Here is a 22,379-nt window from a genome sequence, read left to right as displayed (position 1 = left end):
GGTTGATAGTCTCAGATATGGCACCAGCTTGCTGGCTCTGTGGGGGAAGGATTTAGCAAAGAGACAATGGCCTCAGCTCACCTTGATGCCAGACACTTCAGAAAGGCACTCTGTATACCACTGGTGCCTTTCAAGCTGCTACCCTGGTGCTGGAGCTCAGACGGAGTGAGTCTGAGTAGGTGAGTCTGTGTGGGGGGTCTTTAAGAGGAACTGACTGGGGCTCCAGCAGTTTCTTCTACCAACTCAATCCGTCATGGTTTTTACAGCCAGAAGTTGTGGGGACTTATCTTCCTGGCACTGGAACCCTGGGCTGGGGGGCCTGTTGTGGGGCTGGCACTCCTTGCTCCCAAGACATCACTCCCGAATTTTTATCCACCGCATGTGTGTGAGGGACCAGGCCGTTCCATGTGTCTGACTCATCTATCAATCTGGATGGATGTGGTTTCTTTAATTCCATAGTTATCAGACTTCCATTCAACTCTTTATGGTGGCTCTGAGTGATGGTTGTTCTATATTTTAGTTGTAATTTTGATGTGGTTGTGCAAGGAGGTGAGCCACGTCTGCCTATGCCACTATCTTAATTGAAGTCCTCCCATTTACTTCTGAATACATTTTAATCTGGCTTCTGTCCCTATCACTTCCCTGTGCTTTACATAGCTGAGGTCAACACTGACATCCTATCATAAAATCCACTGGACTCCTGTTTTTTGTTTTGTTTTTGAACTTACTTTATTTTCAATTGCAGTTAACAGTCTGTATTATTTTGTATTAGTTTCAGGTGTACAGCATAGTAGTTAGACAATTATATAATTTAATTAGTGATTTCCCTGACCAATTCTAGTACACGCCTGGCACCATTCATAGTTATTACAATATTACTGACTATATTCCCTATACTGTAGTTTATATCCCTGTGACTATTTTTTAACTACCAATTTGTACTTCTCTAACCCTTCACCTTTTTTACCTAACCCCCAATACCCCTTCCACATGGCGACTCTCAATTTATTCTCTGTATCTGAGCCTGTTTTTATTTTGTTGGTTCATTTATTTGGTTCATTAGATTCCACATGTAAGTGAAATAATATGTTATTTCTCTTTCTCTGACTTTTTTCATTTAGCATAATAACCTCTAGGTCCATCCATGTTGTTGCAAATGGTTAAGTTTTCATTCTTTTTTATGGCCGTAATATTGCACTGTATTTATGTAACCACATCTTCTTTACCCACTTGTCTATTGTTGGACACTTGGGCTGTTTCCATATCTTGACTATTGTAAATAACACTGCAATGAACACAGGGATGCACATATCTTTTCAAATTAGTGTTTTGGGTTTCTTCAGATATATACCCAGAAGTGGAATTGCTTGGTCATAAGGTAGCTCTATTTTTTATTATTTTGAGGAACCTCAATACTGTTTTCCATAGTGTCTGCACCAATTTGCAATTCCACCAATGAAAAAGGGTTCCCTTGTCTCCATTTCCTCGCCAGTTCCTGTTTGCTGATTTATTTCCCCTGGACTCTTGTAGGCCTTATATCATTAGACATCTGTTACACCTGATACTATTAACCACTCTGTCATACAAACTCACTATATACTTCATGAGACCTTGTCTTAGTTCTTCTGCTACAAACTCATTATTTCCTCTCCATCTTATTCCGTAATTCTTCTTCATCTATCCATCTATTAAATGTTCTATCTTCCAGCCCACTTCTTCTTTTACTTTACACCCTTTCTCTAGAAAGGCTCTCTGTTGATTGCTTTAATACCACCTATATAATGAGGATGATGATGATGGTAATAATAGCTGACATTATTGAATGGCATTGTGTAAAGTACAATTAAATATAATGTTTATTTACTGTAGATCTCTCCAGGCATGAATCCTCTATCTATCTAAACATAAATCAAACTCTTTCCTAAATATATCTACCTAGATATCACATATTCATCTCATACATAACAAAATTGAACTTAATTTCTCCATCCCTTCTAAAATGTCCTTCCTCAGTTGTAAATATCACCATCTACTCAGTCACTAAAGCTAAAAGTTGGAATATCATCCCTGGCTCCTTTGCCCTCTTCAATAAATCAATCACCAAGTCTTACCTTTAAAACACTAACATATTATGGAGCTTTCTCCCAACATTCTATCCTAAATACAACGATCAGGTCATCATCTTTCAACAGGTCTATCACTCCAGCCTCCTTTTTTTTTTTAAAGACCTTATTTATTTATTTTTAGGGAGGGAGGGAGAAAGAGAGGAAGAGAAACATCAGTGTGAGAAACATCCATCAGTTGCCTCTGCACCCTCCATCAGTTGCCTCTGTGCCCCCATTGGGGACCGAACCCACAAACCAGCCATGTGCCCTAGCAGGAATCGAACCCAGCAACCTTTCACTTTACAGTATGATACCCAACCAACTGAGCCACACCAGTCAGGACCAGACTCCTTTTTAATCTCTCTCCTCAAATCCAATGACCTACTGCAGACACAATGATTTATATAATACCAAATGTGAACCCAACCATGTTGTCCCCCTATTTAAACCCTATTGCCCATAACAGGGACATGAGACACAGTCCAAGTTCCTTAGTAGCCAAATAATATTGCTTAACATATGGCAAATACATAAATTATCTCATTCACCCTCACATTTTAATATTTCTATTTTAATATACTTATTATAATATTCCTAATTTATTCACAAGGAAACTGACTTCCATAGATTAAGAAACATAACTACAGTCACATAACTGCAAGTGGCTCCAGAGAACACTCATAACTAACCTCCATTCTATAATGCCACAGTAATAAAGTGACTTCCTTCTCCACCTGTCTCTCAGAGTACTAGATGCTAAAGGGAAGAAATTTACTCAACATGTATTCCCAGGATTTGGAAAAATACTGACCACAAAGCAGGTGCTCCAAAAAAAATCTATAATGAGCTTAAATGAACTTTAAAAAATGAATCCATGTTTAGGTAAGCCTTACAAATACCATTTTCCTCAATATTCAAAGTCAGGTCTGAACATCAGAGTATCTACAAGGAACATCATCTAATTTTATCTAGGGCAAAGGGAAAACTTCATGAATGAGTCTGTGATTATTTGTATGCATAATTTAGGTCTTATTTGGGGAAGCCCCAGAGCAACTCAAGACCAATTACAAAATATGTGAAATAATATAAAGATTCAGAATCAAATACCAGTTTATTTCAAATTATAAGGCTCTAGTACTCTAAAAGAGAGAATCATAATAGCCAAGGACCATCTTTCTTTTAATGCAGGTCACAGGTAAGTTAAAAGAAAATATTCAAAGTTCAGTATTATTTCCAAATACCAGCAATAATCTAGTTGAAAAGTATTATACTCACAGCAACAATTACATTTTTAAAATATCTAGAATAAATCTAAAACTACAAAATTTTACAATAACACCAAGCTATCCTGTTTAATATTGTAACCACTATAATCACATGATTATTTAAGTTTAAATTAATTGAAATTAAATAAAATTTTAAACTTCAATTCATCAGTTACACAACCACACTTCAAATGTTCAAAGCTAAATGTGATTACTGGTTGGGTTACCATACTGGACAGCACAGAGACACAATATTTCTATCATCACAAAATGCTCTAGTGTACAGCAGAGCTGTAGAGATAGTAACTTAGCTCAGATTTTGTTTTAACTTTAATCATTTCCACATAGTTTGAATTTTTTCCAAACATTTATTTTATAATTTTTAAAGCTAACAAATTTAGCAATAATCACTACAGAAGACATATTAAGTTTTTTTTAAACCTAACCATTTTGTAACCCTGTATTTGATGTACTTAGAGCTTATGTGTTAATGATATATATAAAAGAATACCTAAAATACTGGAGAAATATGTATAGATTTTAAAATCTCATATGATAAAAATCTCATTTTTTCCTAAATTAACCTATAAATGCCATACATTTCTAAACTGATGCACAAGCAGTGTCCACAGCATTGTGGCTGAGACAAGACAAATTCACACGGACTACTGAGTCCTGTGGAGGAAAAGGGACAGCACGGCCACTCTCTCAAGGGGAGAGCATGCAGACCCTTTCCTTGACAGGCTTTTATTGGCTTAATCTGCACAGGAATACAGGGCGTATATGGAAAGCTCATCAGTCATTGTCAGGCAGTAATAATCAAATAGGTAACATTCAAAGAACTCTGAGGGCTTATTTTGAGTCAGGGTCAGATAGCTAAAGGACCATAAAACTTTGGGGAAACAAACTCATTTCATGCTTGGACCCTTATCATTTAAATTGAGTGTATTAGCAAAGCAGGTTTCACAGGACTTTATGCATTCTTTCTTAGGCCTGATCGCCCAGGGGAACCCACCCTTTCCAGCACAGGGCCGCAACCACCTCCAGCATTGTTTCAGGTTTATGTCGAGCCTCAAAAACAAGGCAGCCAAGAGATTCGGAGACTTCTTGCAGACGGAATGAAGACTCAGGCCATGTCAAATCTGAGGGGTGAGGGTCCATCACCCCCTTCTTTCTCCATAGCCCCCCAAGTCCTTCCCTGAAGGGCCCCTTGTGACCATGCCTGTCTTAGGTTGTCCCTCCCTTGAGGAATCTTACCCGTCATTGGCTAACTGGTCATGCACTGGGGGCCAGGCAGGGTGAAGTAAAGGGGGCAGAGGTGGCACCCCTGCCAGGGAGATAAGCTGTCTCCTTAGTGTCTTAGGGTCTCAAGGTCTCTCACTCAGCCTTAGCCATGGGGGGTTACAGTCTCTGAAACCAGTCAGGATGGTTCCCAACACTAAACAAAATTCCAGAAAGAATTTTTGTAGAATTTGACAAGCTTATTCTAAAATTTCTGTACAAAAGAGCCAAAAAATATGGAAATTCTTGAATAAAAACAAAAAATGTAAAGACTTGCCCTATCAGACTTCAACAATTATTGTAAAGCTTTAGTTATAAAACAAAGCTAGGGTTGCATTAGTTCAAGAACAAATAGACCAGCAAAAAGAACTAAGAAATATAAACCGAGCTATAGATAAATAAAAATTGACACTGCAGATCAGCGAGTAATGGTTGGATTATTCACAATATACTGATAAAGTAGTTGATTCCCCAAAAGGAAAAAAATATAAAAATACTTAATCCCTACGTCACATCACATACAAAAATCAATTCAGGTCAATTACAGAACAAGTACAGAAAGCATAATGTTAAAACTTGCAAAAGAAAATACTGCAATACAGCTTTATAAGGAATTAACTACAAAAGTGTCAGCATTTCACATTTAGTTTTAAGACAATTATAACTTTTAACTTTACATAAGGAGTATCACTTGACACTCCAAATATTGTTTTACCTTCAAACCTAATATACACTCATTTATAGAAGTAATTCATCTTAATTTATACAAACAATTCAGTTGTAAATTTTTGGCATTAAATAATCAGCACTGAAATTTATGACCAACTGTTGTTACTTTGAGTATTTTTGAAGTGAACATTAAGTAATATCTTTCATGCATGCTTACATTACTCAAGACTTACCTAAGGTTTGTATAGTTACATTATTAAAGATTTTGATCTGTGAAAAAACATCTATTTCCTCAACTACTCTAGCTTCTCAAACAGTATTTTCATGTCTAATAATGGTTTTTATTTCCCAATTACCATTTCATTAATTATTTCATTCCTCTCACCTCTGTGGTATGTATCTGGTGTCAGGAAAAATCAAGGCAAACTTGTCTTACACAGATTTCCTTCCCTGCCTTTTCCATCCCTATTAATACATATGTCTTCCTTTACTCTCCAAAATTAGACCAATACTTATCCAGAAATATTTATATGTTCCACATTTCCTCCTCCCCTCACACCCCTGTGGCTCTTCAATGTGCTTTAAAAAAAAAGATTATTTTCAATAGCATACATCATGCCATAACTGTTCCTATTTATTTTCAGTTGTTTTATTTTAGCAAATTGGACACATGAAATTGACTAACTTAATTCTGCTTTTCTTTCAATTAGACAACAGCTCTATGTTTTTCTTATCCCGGGGGGGGGGGGGGGGGGGGGGAATTAGCTTTACAATCTTCAAATAAACATGATATTGTAGAAGAATATTAACTTTAAATGTCAAATAATTATCTAATTGATATTTCTCAATCATTGCAATGCTTGGTCTATTCTGGAAACAAGTCAAGTGCAAGCACCATACAATTCTGCAATACAAGATGTTCATTGTTTTGAAAACTTAGTTAAGAAGAGAATTGTTGAATATTTCAATCTCTTACAAAGATTAATCTGCTCTAGCATACTAATTAAAACTAAATATTGACAAATTGGGGTGGGGGGCAAATTACACACTTTTTCTCACCCATACTATACCTATAATTGAGGGAAAACAGAATTTCATTAAGTTTATAAACCTTTGCATACATATCATAATTACACCAAAAAATTCTGGATATATAATTGGGTTTCTTAGTTTCAAATTAATATTTCCACAGTAAGGTAGCAGAGAATAAAGAATACAGTTTTTAGCTCCAGCTGGTGAGGTGGCTCAGTGAGTTGGGCATTGTTCTGCAAACCGAAGGTCACTGGTTTGATTCCCAGTCAGGGAACATGCCTGGGCTGCAGGCCAGGTCCCCAGGTGAAAGCATGAGAGAGAAAACCAATCGATGTTTTTCTCTCACATAAATATTCCTTTCCCCCCTCTTTCTCCTTCCCTTCCCCAAGAAACATCAATGTGTGGTTGCCTCTCATGCATCCCCCAGCTGGGGCCCTGGCCTGCAACCAGGCATGTGCCCTGACTGGGAATTGAACCAGCAACCCTTTGGTTCTCAGGCCAGCACTCAATCCACTGAGGCACACCAACCGGGGCAAATAAATAAAAACTTTAAAGAAAAAAAAAGGAATACAGGTTCTACAATGAAAACAAGTCCATGTTTCAAATCTCTGCACTATGACTGATCTGTTTTTCTGGTCATGAACAAATTTCTCAAGATCTAAATTATTCTTTATGAGGATACCGAACTCATAAAGTTGTCATGAGGACTAGTTGATACCATATAAAAGCATACCTAATACATGTCAAATAAATGCTATTATTAACCAAAAATAATTGTTAAAAATTATTATTCTTATTTTTCCCTTTACTCTTGAAAGTCTTTTAGATAAATTTCCCATGACCCTTCTTTACTTAATTTTATTTTTATTTTAAAGATTTTACTTATTTATTTTTAGGGAGAAGGGGAAGGAGGGGGAAAGAGAGGGAGAGAGAAACATGGATGTGAAAGAGAAACATTGCTAGCACTCACCCCAACCAGGGACAAACCCAAAAGCCAGGCATGCCCTGACCAGGCAGTGAACCAGTGACCTTTTGCTTTGCGGCAGGACACCCAACAACTGAGCCAAGCCAGTCGGGGCGATCCATGGCCCTTCTTTAGATTCATTCAACCCTTTGTGCTGCACCAGTCTAATTTACAAAGACTGCTAGTATCTGATGGTTCTTGTGCTTTAGAAAACTACTTTGAAAACTTAACAAACTTCACTGGGGAAAAAATGCATCTAAAAGCAAAAGAAGTATCAATTCCCTCCTTGACTTTAAACACTGATCACTTAAAATCTCTTTTAAAAAGGACTTTTATTAAAAAATATTTTTTTAAGTAAGGCACTATTTGCCAAGTACCTAAGGTTGCCAACAATAAATACACTAAGGCATGTGGCAAAAGCATATAGTGCAGTTCCTCTGTACCAAAAGCTTACTGCATCTGTAAAAGATTCACTGAGTACTTTTCCTAATTGTCTCTCTCCTCAGCAATATTTACAAATGCTGCATGTAAGAATTATACTATGGATGTTTAATTATAAACCTAGTACAAAAAAGAATACTGAGCTTCCTTTCAAGTAATATATTAGTAGAAAGCAGAAGAGGTTAAGGAAATGAGAGCCAAACAAGTCAAAGGAAATTGTAAAATCAAAAAAGAAACCTCTTTTGTTCAAAACACTGCTTACTTGAGAAATTATAAGTTAAGATCATCACATAAATTATATAAATTGTTCAAAATTTGAAACAAAGAATGAGGAAAGATTTGAACTAATGGAAAGTAAGATATTTATTTTTCCAGCAATTGCTCCATGGGGTAGAAAGCAGGCTTACTCATTTTGAATCCCCAAAATCTGGCATGTAGTTTTTACTATTAGTTTGTACAATATGTTTCAATTATCAATAATTTAAGAATCTAGTTAAAAAATAAAGGTAGTGTGGCATGGTAAAACAGAAAACCCACAAGGGTCAGAAGTTACAGATTCCATCTCAAGTTTGCACTATTAATTGTAATTACAGGTAAAACATTTAACTTCCCTGAGCCTGTTCCTCTGCTGTAAAATGAATAAAGAGAATTAAGTTATCTCCAAATCCCAATCTATTCCAAATTCTATGAATCTATAGTTATATATTTCCTCCTACAATACACAGAATAGTGAAATATATACACACATGCAAACCCCTTGGACTTCCACTTAAATACAGGCACAAAGGCTGTCTATTCTTCCTTCCAAGAGTCTGTTGAAATGATAATAAAGATTAAAAAAAAAAAAGTAAGCATCTAAAGTAAAGAATAATATAAGTATTAATGGTCAAGAAGTTTCTACACATTTTCAGTAAAAGGAGAGAAAACGAGGAACTCAGTAGAGCTGAAGAAACTAAAATCTCAATTACAAGAGAAAGAAGCTACATATGATTAGCAAACCTAGTCCACAGGCAGAAGCCATAAGTCTCGGAAGAAACAGATAAGGCACAGAGCTAAAAGTGAGGGAACTGCCTACCAACTCACCATCACGACTCAAAATTCTGAAAATAAGAAGGTTATTCCCTCAAGAAACCAAATGGAAGCATCTCTAAACTAAGGGACGCCCGCAAAACAGGAGAAGTAGGAGGGACAGATGAAACTGTCCATTTAATTATGGTAACTATAGCCCCCCTTTCCTGGCCAGCTCTAATAATAAAATAGTCAGGCTTTATTTTTCAAAATAACTTTAGAAAGAAAACTAAAAGGCTTTTCTATAAAGAAACTGAAAAGACTCAGAATAAACTTCCAGTCATCCCCCCCAAAAACAGGCTTTTAGCCTAACCAAGCCACAGTCAATTCCCATTAGTAAACAAGCCCAACTCATGCATACCAACCTTCCAATGAAGTTCTGAATATAAGATATATGATGGGTGGAGGTGTGTTTAAAAAAAAACAACAAAACACTTCTGACTTATTCATACGTGTTATTTGGCACTGTAACAAACTCAACCATATCTTAAGAGGTTAAAATAATAGCATTATCTCACAGTTATCTGATGATCAGGAATCCAGGAGTGGCTTAACTGAGTTTTTCTGACTCATTGTCTCTTATGAGGTTGCTGCAATCATGTTAGGGCTCAACAGAGCATGAAGAATTCACTTCTAAGTTCACTTTCATGGATATTGGCAAGTCTTGGTTCCTCAGTGGCTGCAGGCCAGAGGTCTCTTACCTCTAGTCACTTGGGCCTCTCCAAGGGAGCCTGAATGTCCTCAAGACGTGGCAGGTAGCTTCTCCCAGAATGAGTAAAACAAAAGAAAGTGACAAAGAGACAGAGAGAGAGAAACAAAAAGACCAAGTATACCAACAAGGGAGAAAGCACCCACAATGGAAGACACAGTCTTTTATGACCTAATCTCCGAAGAAGCATACCATCACTTCTGCTGTATGCCACTGGTTTACAGATCAGCCTTGGTGTAAACTGGGAGGGGACGACTCAGAGAACACGGAGAGGAGGTCATCAGGAACCATCTTGGAGGTTGGCTATCATAGTCTGTCCTCTGGCCCCCAAAGATCCCTGCCTCCATTTCTCACATCCATATGTGGTTCCTGCCCCCCAACATCGTAAGAGGTATTACCAATAGCAAGCATATGGTAAAAATAATGGCATGTCACTTCCAAGATTAGGTTATAAAAAAGACTGCAGCTTCTATCTACAGAAGGGAAAATGATATTCTCTCACTCTCTCAAATGACTGGCAATAGGGCAAACAGCTGTCATGTTTTTAGGACACAGAGGGGCCCACAAGGTAAAACACTGAGGCCCTCAGTGCAACAGTTCTGAAGAAACTGAGGCCAGCCAATAATGTGAGTGAGCTTGGAAGCAAATTGGTCACCTACAGTTGAGCCTTGAAATGATTGCTGTCCTGGCCAACAGACTGCCTACACTTAATCAGAGACCCAAAGCCAGAACCACTCAGCTACGCCACACTCTCAACTTCCTAATCATCAGAATATACGTGAGATACTAAATGTTTGCTGTTTTAAGCAGCCAAGTTTTGGGGTAATGTGGTACACAGCAATTGATAACTATTATTATACTCTAAGTGATAATTTTATTGAGGCTTTTTTAGGATTTAAAAGAGCAATTCCGGGCTGTTACAAAAATCTTATATTTTACAAAATGTGGAAATAGAAGTACCAACTCTAGCCATCCTACTCTCCCATGACTGTTGGAGTTTAGAACATGTCCTCCCAGACTTTGTCTTATTCCTATGCAAAAAAATGGAATGAGCTTTTTAATGCCTTAGCCTTAAATGGAACAGCCAAAAATCACTTAATATTGGAGGAAAATCTCCACTGTGAAGGAGAAAGACCACAATAAATAATCAGAAAAGAGTAATCCACAGAAAACAGAGATAAAGCAAAAAAAAAAAAACAGGAGAAATTTTCAAAAACCAAACAAATCTTTTTGCACTTAACATGCTTAGACCAACAAGAGAAAAAAAAACCTGCAATCATAACACAAAAACAAAATCTTACATAATAATTTACTAACACCAAGAGCAAAAAATATATATTAAAAGCTTCTATAGAGGAAAAAAAACTGGTGATATACAAAGGGAGAAGACGTGTTCAATGCTGGAAGACAAGGACACATCCCTTTGAAATTCTCAAAGAAAACTCTGTATTAACCAATCAATCAATGAGGGGGAAAAATTAAAAGATCATCAGATATACACAAGGATTCAAAAATGTACTATATATATATTTATGCACTCTTTTTCTTAGGATGCTACGGAAGGATATGCTACACACACACAAAGAGAAAACCAATAAAGAAGATATGAGATGCAGGAAATGAGATCCAAAACGAAAGTCAAAAGGAAGTTCCAGCAAGACTTGTTTAAAAAAAAAAAAGTCTAACAACACAAACAGTTCAGCTTAAAGCACAAAGATAGAGAACTCTAGAAGGGAGGTCACCTGAGGAAAATTGGTTGATGGTCTTGCTAATTTTGAGGAACAGGGAAAGGGAAAGAAGAAGGAAGCTATTAATAGGCAGATGATAGATTTAAAGAGTGGTTTGAAAATTTGAACACATATATAGAAAATAATTCAAATGAACACAGGATGCAATAAGTAACTGTAAGAAAAACAAAAAATATATATAAGGAATCACATTCCACAATTTTATTCACAGTGATTATTGATTTATTTCAGTGTAATATAATAATATGTGTAAGATGAAGAAGAGGAAATGGTGGTAAGTGAAAGAAGAGCTAAATCTTTAGCAATTGAACTAGGTGGTCAATATATAATATCAACAATTGACAAACCAAGCAAAAGCTACATACAGACCTCAGACAGTCCCTAAGCTTGGGAATGGGAGGAGATGGTACACTTGGGAAATTAACCTTTAATTCAGCTAGCCTCACAGGAAACATTCAGGAATGTACAGGGGTTTTTACCAATTACTACAAACTGTTCGGCAAGAAGGTAAGTAATCAATCAGACACTCTTCAACAATTTAAAAAAACATCAAGAAAGTATAAAAATCCTGGTAAGACCTGGCTGGTGTGGCTCAGTGGATTGAGTGCCATCCTGCAAACTGAAAGGTTGCTAGTTCGATTCCCAGTCAGGGCACATGCCTGGGTTGCAGGCCAGGTCCCTGGTTGGGGGTATGGGAGAGGCAACTGATTGCTGTTTCTCTGACTCATCGATGTTTCTTTCCCTCTCTTTCTCCCTCCCTTTCACTCTCTCTAAAAATAAATAAATAAAATCCTTTTTTAAAAAATCCTGATAAGAATGGCAAAAGCAAAGCTCTCAGAAGGTCCCTAGGAATCCTCTCCACCATTACCCAATACAGGTGATCTCATCCCACAGGAACTTGAGGACTTTAAGTGTGCCCTTCCACAGTGAAATGCTACTTTGTCCTCTCATCTGGAAGCCATCCTAATGGAATCGTGTTCTTCTGGCCTTTCCTTACATTAAAGCATCTTTTACCCTTTGCCTCTGCCATCAATCACCCTTATGAAAATCACACACAGCAATATGTATTAGTATATTATTTAGAAATATACAGATGCCAGGAAAGAGCAGCTAATAAAAATTTAAAATGGGTTTCTTCTGGAAAAACAGCACTTATGAGGAATGAGGTAAATGCAAAAGCAGAGGTAGAAGACGCACCAAAGGACCAACATTTTCTCTTAAAAATCCTTAGTACTAGTTTATTTTTTAATTAGTACTAGTTTTATATAGATAATTGTCTATTGGAAATGCCAAATACATTTTTTCAAAAACAAAATCAAAACAATAATAAAATTTTATCCAAAAAAATTTTGTTAACTTGTTTCCATAGTGTAAGATGCTAATAAGTATATACTTAATTCACTTTTATAGTCCTAGCAAACTATTCACGAATAATCACAAAGTTCAAATGCAAAACACTTATACTTACCTAAACACAGTCTAAAATGTAAGCTAAACATAGTCTACTGAAATAATAAAAAACATGTTCAAGTGTATTTTAGAAATGGTCAGGAATATAAGGATAGGGAAATAATCTACCTTTTATGAATGGGGTACAAAAGCTTGCTTTTTCTTTCCAAGTAATGACTGCAAAAATCATGGTTAAGAATTTAAAAATCTCCCAAAATAAAAAAAATAGAAATTCAAATGCACATTCAGGATTCAGCAGCTAATAAAACAAAGAAACTATTTGAGCGCCCAGTAGTGTAGTACACAGTTGCCAGATTATAATCATTCTGATCACATTTGCATGAACGTTTAAAAACAAACATCTAAACACAGTGTAGAGTAAAAACAAATTACCTAGGACTAAACATAGGATTGTCCCACAACACAAACATATATTCTCTAGGCTATATATGCTAACATATGCCTGGAAGTATGTTTATCAAAATAGTAACACTGATTACAACATCATAATATTTGAAATTTTGTACTTTCTCTTTGTATTTTTATATGGCATTTGATTTTTTCTAAATGGTGCCAATCAGTTAGTTGACTTCCTAGACAAAACATCTCACCCTAAGCAAACTTCAAACCTGTGAATTCATGTTCAATTGATTTTGTTTTCTTTATAAAACTTTTTTGTATTAAAACTGACATGCAGCCCTGGTTGGTGTGGCTCAGTGGATTGAGCACTGGCCTGTGAACCAAAGGGTCACCAGCTCGATTCCCAGTCAGGGCACATGCCTAGGTTGCAGCCCAGGTCCCCAGAAGGGGACGCATGACAGGCAACCACACATTGATGTTTTTCTCCCTCTCTTTCTCCCTCCCTTCTCTTCTAAAAATAAGCAAATAAAATCTTTTTAAAAAACTGACACTATATATATTTAAAGCTATAATTTGGTAAGTTTTGATACATGTATATACTCATAAAATCATCATACAATCAAGACAAGGAACACCCACCTAAAGCTTCATCCTGTTCCTTTGTAATCCCTCCTTCCCACACTCCACCACATCCTGCCAATGCATGTGAAACCAATGATTTGTTTAATGTCACTATAGATTAAATTGAATTCTGTATAATCTCATATAAATGAAATCATATACTATGTATTCTTTTTTGTCTGGCTTTTTTTATTTTACTTTTCAATTATAGTTTATATTCAATATTATTTTGTTTTCCTTTCAGGTGTACAGAATAATGGCTAGACAATCACATCCTTTACAGTGATGCCCCCAATATGTCAAGTACCCACCTGGCATACATAGTCATTACAATATTATTAACTACATTCCCTATGTTACACTTTACATCTCTGTGACTATTTTATAACTACCAATTTGTAGTTCTTTACACTTCACTTTTTTCACCCAAATCCCCAAGCCCCTTCCACGTTAACAACCATCAGTCTGTTCTCTGTATCTATGAGTCAGTTTCTATTTCGTCTGTTCGTTTATTTTGTTCTTTAGAGTCCACATGAGGATATTTGTCTTTCCCCATCGGACTTATTTCACTTAGCATAATATTCTCCAGGTCCATCTATTCTGTCACAAGTGGTAAGATTTCATTCTTTTTTATGGCCAGGTAGTATTGTGTATGTGTACCACAGCTTTTTTATTCATTCGTCTAATGATGAGCCCTTGGGTTGCTTGCGTATTTTGGCAATTATAAATACTGCTGCAATGAACATAGCAATGCATATATTTTTTCAAATCACTGTTTTGGATTTCTTCGGATATATACCCATAAATGGAATTGCTGAGTCATAAGACAGTTCCATTTTTAATTTTTTGAGAAACCTTCAACTGTTTTTTATAATGGCTATATCAATCTACATTCCCACCAACAGTGAATGAGCATTCCCTTTTCTCCACATCCTCACAGCACTTGTTTGCTGAGTTACCAATGATAGCCATTCTGACAAGTGTGGGGTGATATTGTGGTTTTAATTTGCATTTCTGATGACTAGTGATGCTGAGCATCTTTTCACATGTCTATTGGCCATCTGCACATCCTCTTTGGAGAAGTGTCAAATCAGGTCCTCTACCCAATTTTTATTTGGATGGTGTGGTTTTCGGGGGTGTTGAGTTGTATAAATTCTTTATGAATTTTGGATATTGTTCCCTTATCAGATGTATCACTGATAAATATGTACTCCCATTTTGTAGGTTGTCTCACTTTGTTGATGATTTCCTTTGCTATGCAAAAACTTTTTAGTTTAATGTAGTCCCATTTGTTTATTTTTTTCTTTTGTTTCCCTTGCCCTAGGAGACAGATCTGAAAAAAATATTGCTAAGAGAAATGTCAGAGATTTTACTGCTTACGTTTTCTTCTAGGATTTTTATAGGTTTGAGTCTTACATTTAAGTCTTTAATCATTTTGAGTTTATTCTTGTATATAATATAAAAAGGTGGTCTAGTTTCTTTCTTTTTTTCTTTTTTTGCATCTATCTGTCCACTTTTCCCAACACCATTTATTAAATAGACCGTCTTTACCATAGTGTTCGTTCCAGTTGTCTGGCTTCTTTCAATGAGCCCAATTATTCTAAGTTTTAACCAATCAATACCCCATTTTCTTATATCTGACTAGTATTCCACTGTATGAGTAAATAATCTGTTTGCTGTTGATAGACATTTAGATAACGTCTAGCTTTTAACTATTAAAAACAAAGTTAACATGAGCACTCCTGAACAAGTTTTTAGGCATATATCTTCACTTTTCTTGCATAAATACCTAAAAATGGACTGGCTGGATCAAATAGTAGAGTTATGTTTAACTTTTTAAGAAACTATCAAACTCAGTGCAGCATTTTACATTATCATGAGCAGGAAGCTCCAGTTCCCCAACATCCTGGCCAATGTATGGTATGCTCTGTTTTAAAATCTTAGCCATTCTAACAAATGTGTAATAGTATTTCATTGTAGCTTTAATTTACATTAAAATTAAATATCTTGGCTATTGCAAATAACACTGCAATGAACATAGGGGTGCATATACTCTTTCAAATTAGTATTTTGGGTTTCTTTGGATAAATTCCCAGAAGTGGAATTGCTGGGTCATAAGGCAGTTCCATTTTTTATTTCTTTTAGGGACCTCCATACTGCTTTCCACAGTGACAGCACCAGTCTGCATTCCCACAAACAATGCATGAGGGTTCCCTTTTCTCCACATCCTCACCAACACTTGTTTGTTGATTTACTGATGATAGCCGTTCTGACAAGTGTGAGGTGGTATCTCATTGTGGTTTTAATTTGCATCTTTTCATGTATCTATTGGCCATCTGTATGTCCTCTTTGGAGAAGTGTCTATTTAGGTCCTTTGCCCATTTTTAACTAGATGAATTCTGGATAATAACCCTTTATCAGATGTATCATTGGAAGATATGTTCTCCCATTTGGTGAGTTGTCTTTTCATTTTGTTGATAGTTTCCTTTGCTGTGGAAAATTACCTAGTCTAATTTGTTTATTTTTTTTTCTTTTCTTTCCCTTGCCTAAGGAGTTATATCAGAAAAAATATTGCTACAAGAAATGTCCAAGATTTACTGCCTATGTTTTCTTCCAGGATTTTTATGGTTTTGAGTCTTACATTTAAATCTTTAATCCATTTTCAGGTTATTCTTGTATATGGTGTAAGAAGGTGGTCTAGTTTCATTTTTTGCATCTATCTGTCCAATTATCCCAACACCATTTATTGAATAGACTATCATTACCCCATTGTATGTTCTTGCCTTCTTTGTCAAATATTAGTTGACCATAAAGGCTTATTTCTTAGATCTCTATTCTGTTCCCCTGATCTGTATTAGTATAGTGTGAATCAGGTAGCATGTTTCCTCCAGTTTTGTTCTTCTTTCTCAAGATGATTATGGCTATTCACATGTCAGAGAAAGACAAACACCACCTTATCTCACTTACATGTGGAATTTAATGAACAAAATAAATGGACAAACAAAATGGAAACAGAGACATGGATACATGGAAGACACTGACAGCTGTCTGGGGAGGGTGTGGGGAGACTAGATGAAAGAAGGTGAAGGCATTAGCCAAAGGTTACATATCCACAACCCAAAGACACAGCAGAGCGAAGGGGGACAAGGGCAAAGGGGGAGAAATGGGGATACCTGTAATAGTGTCAAGAGGCTGGGATGGGGTGGGGGTCGGTAAATGCAAACAACTGTACTTGAACAATAAAATAATTTTTAAAAAACAATAAAAATAAATTTTAAAAAATTCTGTTTTTTAAAAAAAGTTAAATATAGTCATAAATTTTTGAAAGATCTAATTTGAGATATTTGATAAAAGCCTGTGGATACTTTTTTAAAAAGTCTTAATATACTATGTTCTAGCCACTGGACATACTACCCAGCAAATAAACTAAAACCTTAAGTGGATTTCACAATAAAAAAAAGTCTCCTAATAAAAAGATAATAAGTAAATGAATAAATAAATAAAAGACTGCTGTGGCTATTTGGTGACTCTTGTGCTTCCCCATATAAATTTTTGGAATACTTGGTCTAGTTCTGTGAAAAACGCCACTGGTATCTTGATTGCCTGGGTAGTATGGATACTTTAATTATGTTATTTCTTCCTGTCCAAGAAAATATGTTTCCACCTTTAGTATCTTCTTTAATTTCTTTCTATAGTGTCTTATAATTTTCTTAATACAGGTCTTTTACATCCTTGGTTAAATTTATTCGTAGGTATTTAATTTTTTTCTGATGCAACTGTAAGTGAAATTGTTGTCTTATTTCCCTTTCTGAAAGTTCAATATTGCTGCATAAAGATGCAACCAATTTCTGGATATTTATTTTGTATCCTATTACTTTACTGAATTCACGTATCAGTTCTAGTAGTTTTTTGAAAATTGTGACAGTTTTGCTTCTGCCTTTTTTTCTTGTATGATTGCTGTGGCTAAGACTTCCAGTACTATGCTGAATAAGAAAGGTAAAAGTGAACATCCCTGTCTTCTTCCTGATCTTAAGGGGACCCACTTGTAGCTTTTGCCCACTGAGTATGCCTTTGGCTATGAGTTTGTCAATATGACATATATTACATTGAGTTATGTTCCCTCTATCCCACTTTGCTGTGTTCTCATTATAAATGGGTGCTGTATTCTATCAAATGCTCTTCTGGACCAATAAATATGATCACATGATTTTTATCCTTCATTTTGTTTATGCTATGTATCACATTTATTGATTTGTGAATACTGTACCAACCTTGCATCTCTGGGATAAATCCCACTTGATGATGGAATACGATCATTTAAAGTATGGCTGGATCCAGTTCACTAATACTTTGTTGAAAATTTTTAGCATCTCTGTTCATGAAGGATATTGGCCTATAATGTTGCCTCTTAAAATGAGCTGAGTCTTCCCTCCTCTTGAATTTTTTGGAATGCTTTGAGAAGCATAGGTGTTAGTTCTTCTTTGAATGTTTGGTAAAAATCTCCTGTGAGCCACCTGGTCCAGGCTTTTGTTTGAGAGTTTTTTAACTACTGCTTCAATTTTATTAGTTGTAATCTTTCTGTCCAGATTCTCTGATTCCTTCTCATTCAGTTTTGGAATATTGTATGTTTCTAGGATTTCATCCATTTTCATTCACATTGTCCAATTTGTTGGCATATAGATGTTTGTAATATTTTCTTATAATCCTTTGTATTTCTGTGGTGTCAGCTGTTACTTCTTTTTCATTTCCGATTTTATTTATTTGGGTCCTCTCTTCTTTTCTGATGAGTTTGGTTAAAGGTTTGTCAACTTTGTTTATCTTTTCAAAGAACCAGCATTTGGTTTCATTGATCATTTGTATTGTTTCTTTAGACTCTATTTTGTTTGTATCTTCTGTGACGTTTATTATTTCCTTTCTTCTGCTCATTTGGGCTTCATTTGTTGTTCCTTTTCCTAGTTTCTTTAAGTATAAAGGTACATTTTTTTATCTGACATTTTTCTTGTTTCCTGAGGTAGGCCTGTAATGCTATGCATTTCCCTCTTAAGACTGCTTTCGCTGTGTTCCATAGTTTTGGGGTTATTGTGTTCTCATTTCATTTGTTTTAAGGAATCATTTGATTTCTCCTTTGATCTTGTTGTTAACCCATTTATTGTTTAATGACATGTTATTTAGCCTCTCCGTCTTTGTTTTTCAGTTTTAACCCTTGTGATTGATTTCTAGTTTCAAACCCTCATGGTCTGAGAAGATGCTTCATATGATTTCAATCATCTTAAATTTCTTGAGACTTGTTTTGTTCCTAACATGTGGTCTATCCTAGAAAACGTTCCATGTGCTCTTGAAAAGAATGTATATTTTGCTGCTTTGGGGTGAAATGCTCCACTGACAGTAGATTTTAAATTTTAGGAATTTTTTTAATTTGGAAAATTGGAAATTAAATCATTAGATAAGTCATATATGCTTCATCCTTGCAAAGAATAAAAAAATAAATTTTAAGTGAAATAGCAATAGGAATGAATAAATGTACCAAGTTTTCCCTGGGAAAATGTGGTCAATTACTCAATAAATAATGATAGGGCACTTGAAATTAACCAGTTTAAATTTCCTGAGTTTTCCTCCAATTGAAAGTGTTAGATAGTAAATTCAATTCTAAAGTTTTCATCAGTTTCTCTTTAGATATGTTTCATATAGTACATATGAAGAGTTTAATACTTACTTATCAAGGAAATCCTTATCCACTACAGCAGTGATGTCAAGAAGAGGATTTCCCAATCCAAAGAGAATATTTTCACTAAAATAAAAGAAATGCAAGCACAAGTTAGAAATATTTCTCAAAGTAAGCTGATGTGTAAAATGTACCCAAATATAAATATCTTTACTCATCGTGAAAATAAACCAGACCTACTAGCTTATTAAACCTCCGATTTGCCTATTATATGTAGAACAACAACTCAGAGGTAGGACAAAGCCATTTAGAAAGCATGATGACCTTTAAACTGGACGATATAAAATATAACAAAAAAATAGATCATGTGATTATTTCCTAATACTCAACAGCTAATGATTTAATCTAATTAATTTCAATGTTTTTTAAAATCTCTTACAATAAAGTTTTATACTCAATAAACATAATAATTAACTCTCTCTAACTAGTTAATATATCCAACTACTGAAGGTAATTAGAGAGCACACAGCAAGCCCTGCAGGATCTGAGGACATGGACACTCGTATCCCCCCTACCTCCACGCCTTGTGGTGATATGATTCACAATAAGAAATATATATGTTAGGTGACTACTGCTCAATCCTTTCAGGAAACCTTATGAAATGTGAAACAGAGCTTCCTGTCTAAAGGATAAGGAGGAAGAATTTATACACTGACTACTGTCCACCACTGCACAAGTACGCAGCATGGTCCCTGATGACAGGTGCTATCAAGTTGCACTGGTCCAAAGCCTATGTAGAACTTACTGCAGCAACAGTGGCTGTGTAAGAGGTTTGGACGATGGAATTTAAAGTAGCACATAAGAGGTATCTTCAAACAATCAGTTAAGTAAAAACTATACAATTATTTATAAAATCAAATGACTTTAAACTACATGTTTTCCTCTCCATCACTGTACATAACTGAGAAACTTCTATATGACTTCATTGTAATATGACAAATAAACTGTTAAAAACACCAATTCCTTAAAACGGCTAGTTTCTTAAGTATACACACATATAAACTAGTATCCAGGCCAGTAAATACTAAGACATGTATTACCCTTTTTAAATGATGAAGACACTATATAAGCATTTTTATATTGATTTATCTAAATGTGAACATATGAGGTCTGCTATGGCCAAAAACTATGACCGACCCAAACTAGAATTACTATTTTTGTTGCAAATGTTAACAGTGTCTTTTTCCTTGAAAAACTGGTCCACGATTTTTAAAAGCCTCATAATTCAGGGCTCCAGCCAAAATAAATCTATACTGTATTACTTTTTTTGGACACGTAATAAATTTTACTCACTGACTTGGATATTGGAGTAAAAATTCCTAAGAAAAGTTTTCTTAGCTATTGATACACAGTCACCTTGGTACTCATCAGCTTCAGACTCGTCAAACCCTATACTTAACCACATTTTGACTAGAAAAAAAATGTTCCAGCAAAATGTTTCAGCACTCGACACTTGCTCGGGACTTGCTAGAACTAGTATGAGTCACAACGACTCCTGGCAAGAGAAAGTGCTTCATCACTCTTCATTCACTTGGTACTCATTGGTTTCAGCACTCATCACGGGTTTCAGAACAAATCAACGATGAGTACCAAGGTACCACTGTATTAATGTTGACTGGCCCTCTGGACAGCAGAAATGTTTACTTATACTTACAGTCCCAGAATAAATATTAATAATAACTGTCCTTAACTCTTATACTAATCATTCTCTCTTTAAATCCAGAAACCTCAGCTAAATATGTGATTCTTCTCACTCCATCAACACCATCTTACTAATAATTCCATTTTCTTGGTAGGGGCATAAGATGTCCATAAAAGGTTTCAAAAAGTTCTGCATATTCCTGATTATCTAGAATGCCATATACAGGTGCCCAAGGCAGTGGATATGACCAAGACCAGAAAAAGCCCTAAGCAATCACTTCTGAGCATAAGGCCCTTGAACAAGCAGGAAACGAAGGCTAAGGCAGAGTTACAAGCCAGGCAGAGTGTTGAAAATATGCCTTGACAAGCACACAGAGCCTCTCAGCAAAGATTGGGAGACAATAACAAGTATTGACAAGAATGTAATCCTCATACATTACTAACGGAAATGTAAAATAATACAGCCAGCTTGGAAAAAACTTTGGCAGTTACTCGAAAAAAGGAAACATAACATTACCATTTGACCCAGCAATTCCACTTGTAACCATATATCCAGGAAAAATGAAAACATGTGATGAGACAAAAACTTAAATATGAATGTATATAGCAGCATTCATAATAAACTAAAAGTAGAAATAAAAATAACCATAAACTGATGAATGGATAAACAAATGTGATGTATACATACAAAAGAATATTATTTAGCCATAAGAAAAAAATATTGATAGACGCAACATAGATGAGCTTTGAAAATATTACCGTATTTTGCCATTTATAATGTACACTTTTTTGCCCAGATTTTTGAGGGAAAAATAAGGATGCACATTATACATGGGTAATACTAATTCCACATTTCTATAAATGTTTTTAATTCTTTTGCTTATGCTTATGCATTAAAAGTATAACTCCAGAAAGCAATAGTAATATCTACATATTCAAAGACAAATGCTAAAATTCATTTATAATACAAAAAACAAGTACCTACATATAAATAAATAAATAATTGAATTTAAAAATTAATTCAGATTATTTCCTGAAAGTTTGGGCCAAAATCATTCGATTCCCTTACTCTTTCCCTTCCCCTCTCTCTAAAAGCAATGGAAAAATGCCCTTAGGTAAGAATAAAAATAAAAAAATTAAAACTGAAGGAGAAATAAAGCACCTTCCAGACCTCCCCGCAAAAAACTAAAGAAGTTTGTTACCACCAAACTAGAATTACAAGAAATGTTAAAGGTTGAAAAAGAAGAAGAAAAGAGAAGGGGGAAAGCTGGGGGAAGAGCAAAGTAGAAAAGAAATGAGGGAAG

General features: G+C 35.4%; 1 protein-coding gene across 2 annotated transcripts in view; it reads right to left on the bottom strand.

Moving 5' to 3' along the window:
- Window positions 1-22,379, bottom strand: part of ADK (adenosine kinase) — a 581,524-nt gene that overhangs the window by 516,117 nt on the left and 43,028 nt on the right. For both annotated transcript variants that reach the window (XM_053922691.2, XM_024561378.4), the window contains exon 2: window positions 19,426-19,500. In XM_053922691.2, coding sequence (XP_053778666.1) covers window positions 19,426-19,500 — 75 coding nt within the window. The remainder of the gene's footprint in view (window positions 1-19,425; window positions 19,501-22,379) is intronic.

This window comes from Desmodus rotundus, chromosome 4 (assembly GCF_022682495.2).
Source record: "Desmodus rotundus isolate HL8 chromosome 4, HLdesRot8A.1, whole genome shotgun sequence".
Taxonomy (NCBI): domain Eukaryota; kingdom Metazoa; phylum Chordata; class Mammalia; order Chiroptera; family Phyllostomidae; genus Desmodus; species Desmodus rotundus.
Note: the sequence above shows the minus strand (reverse complement) of the source record. Positions and strands in the feature narration are given on the sequence as shown.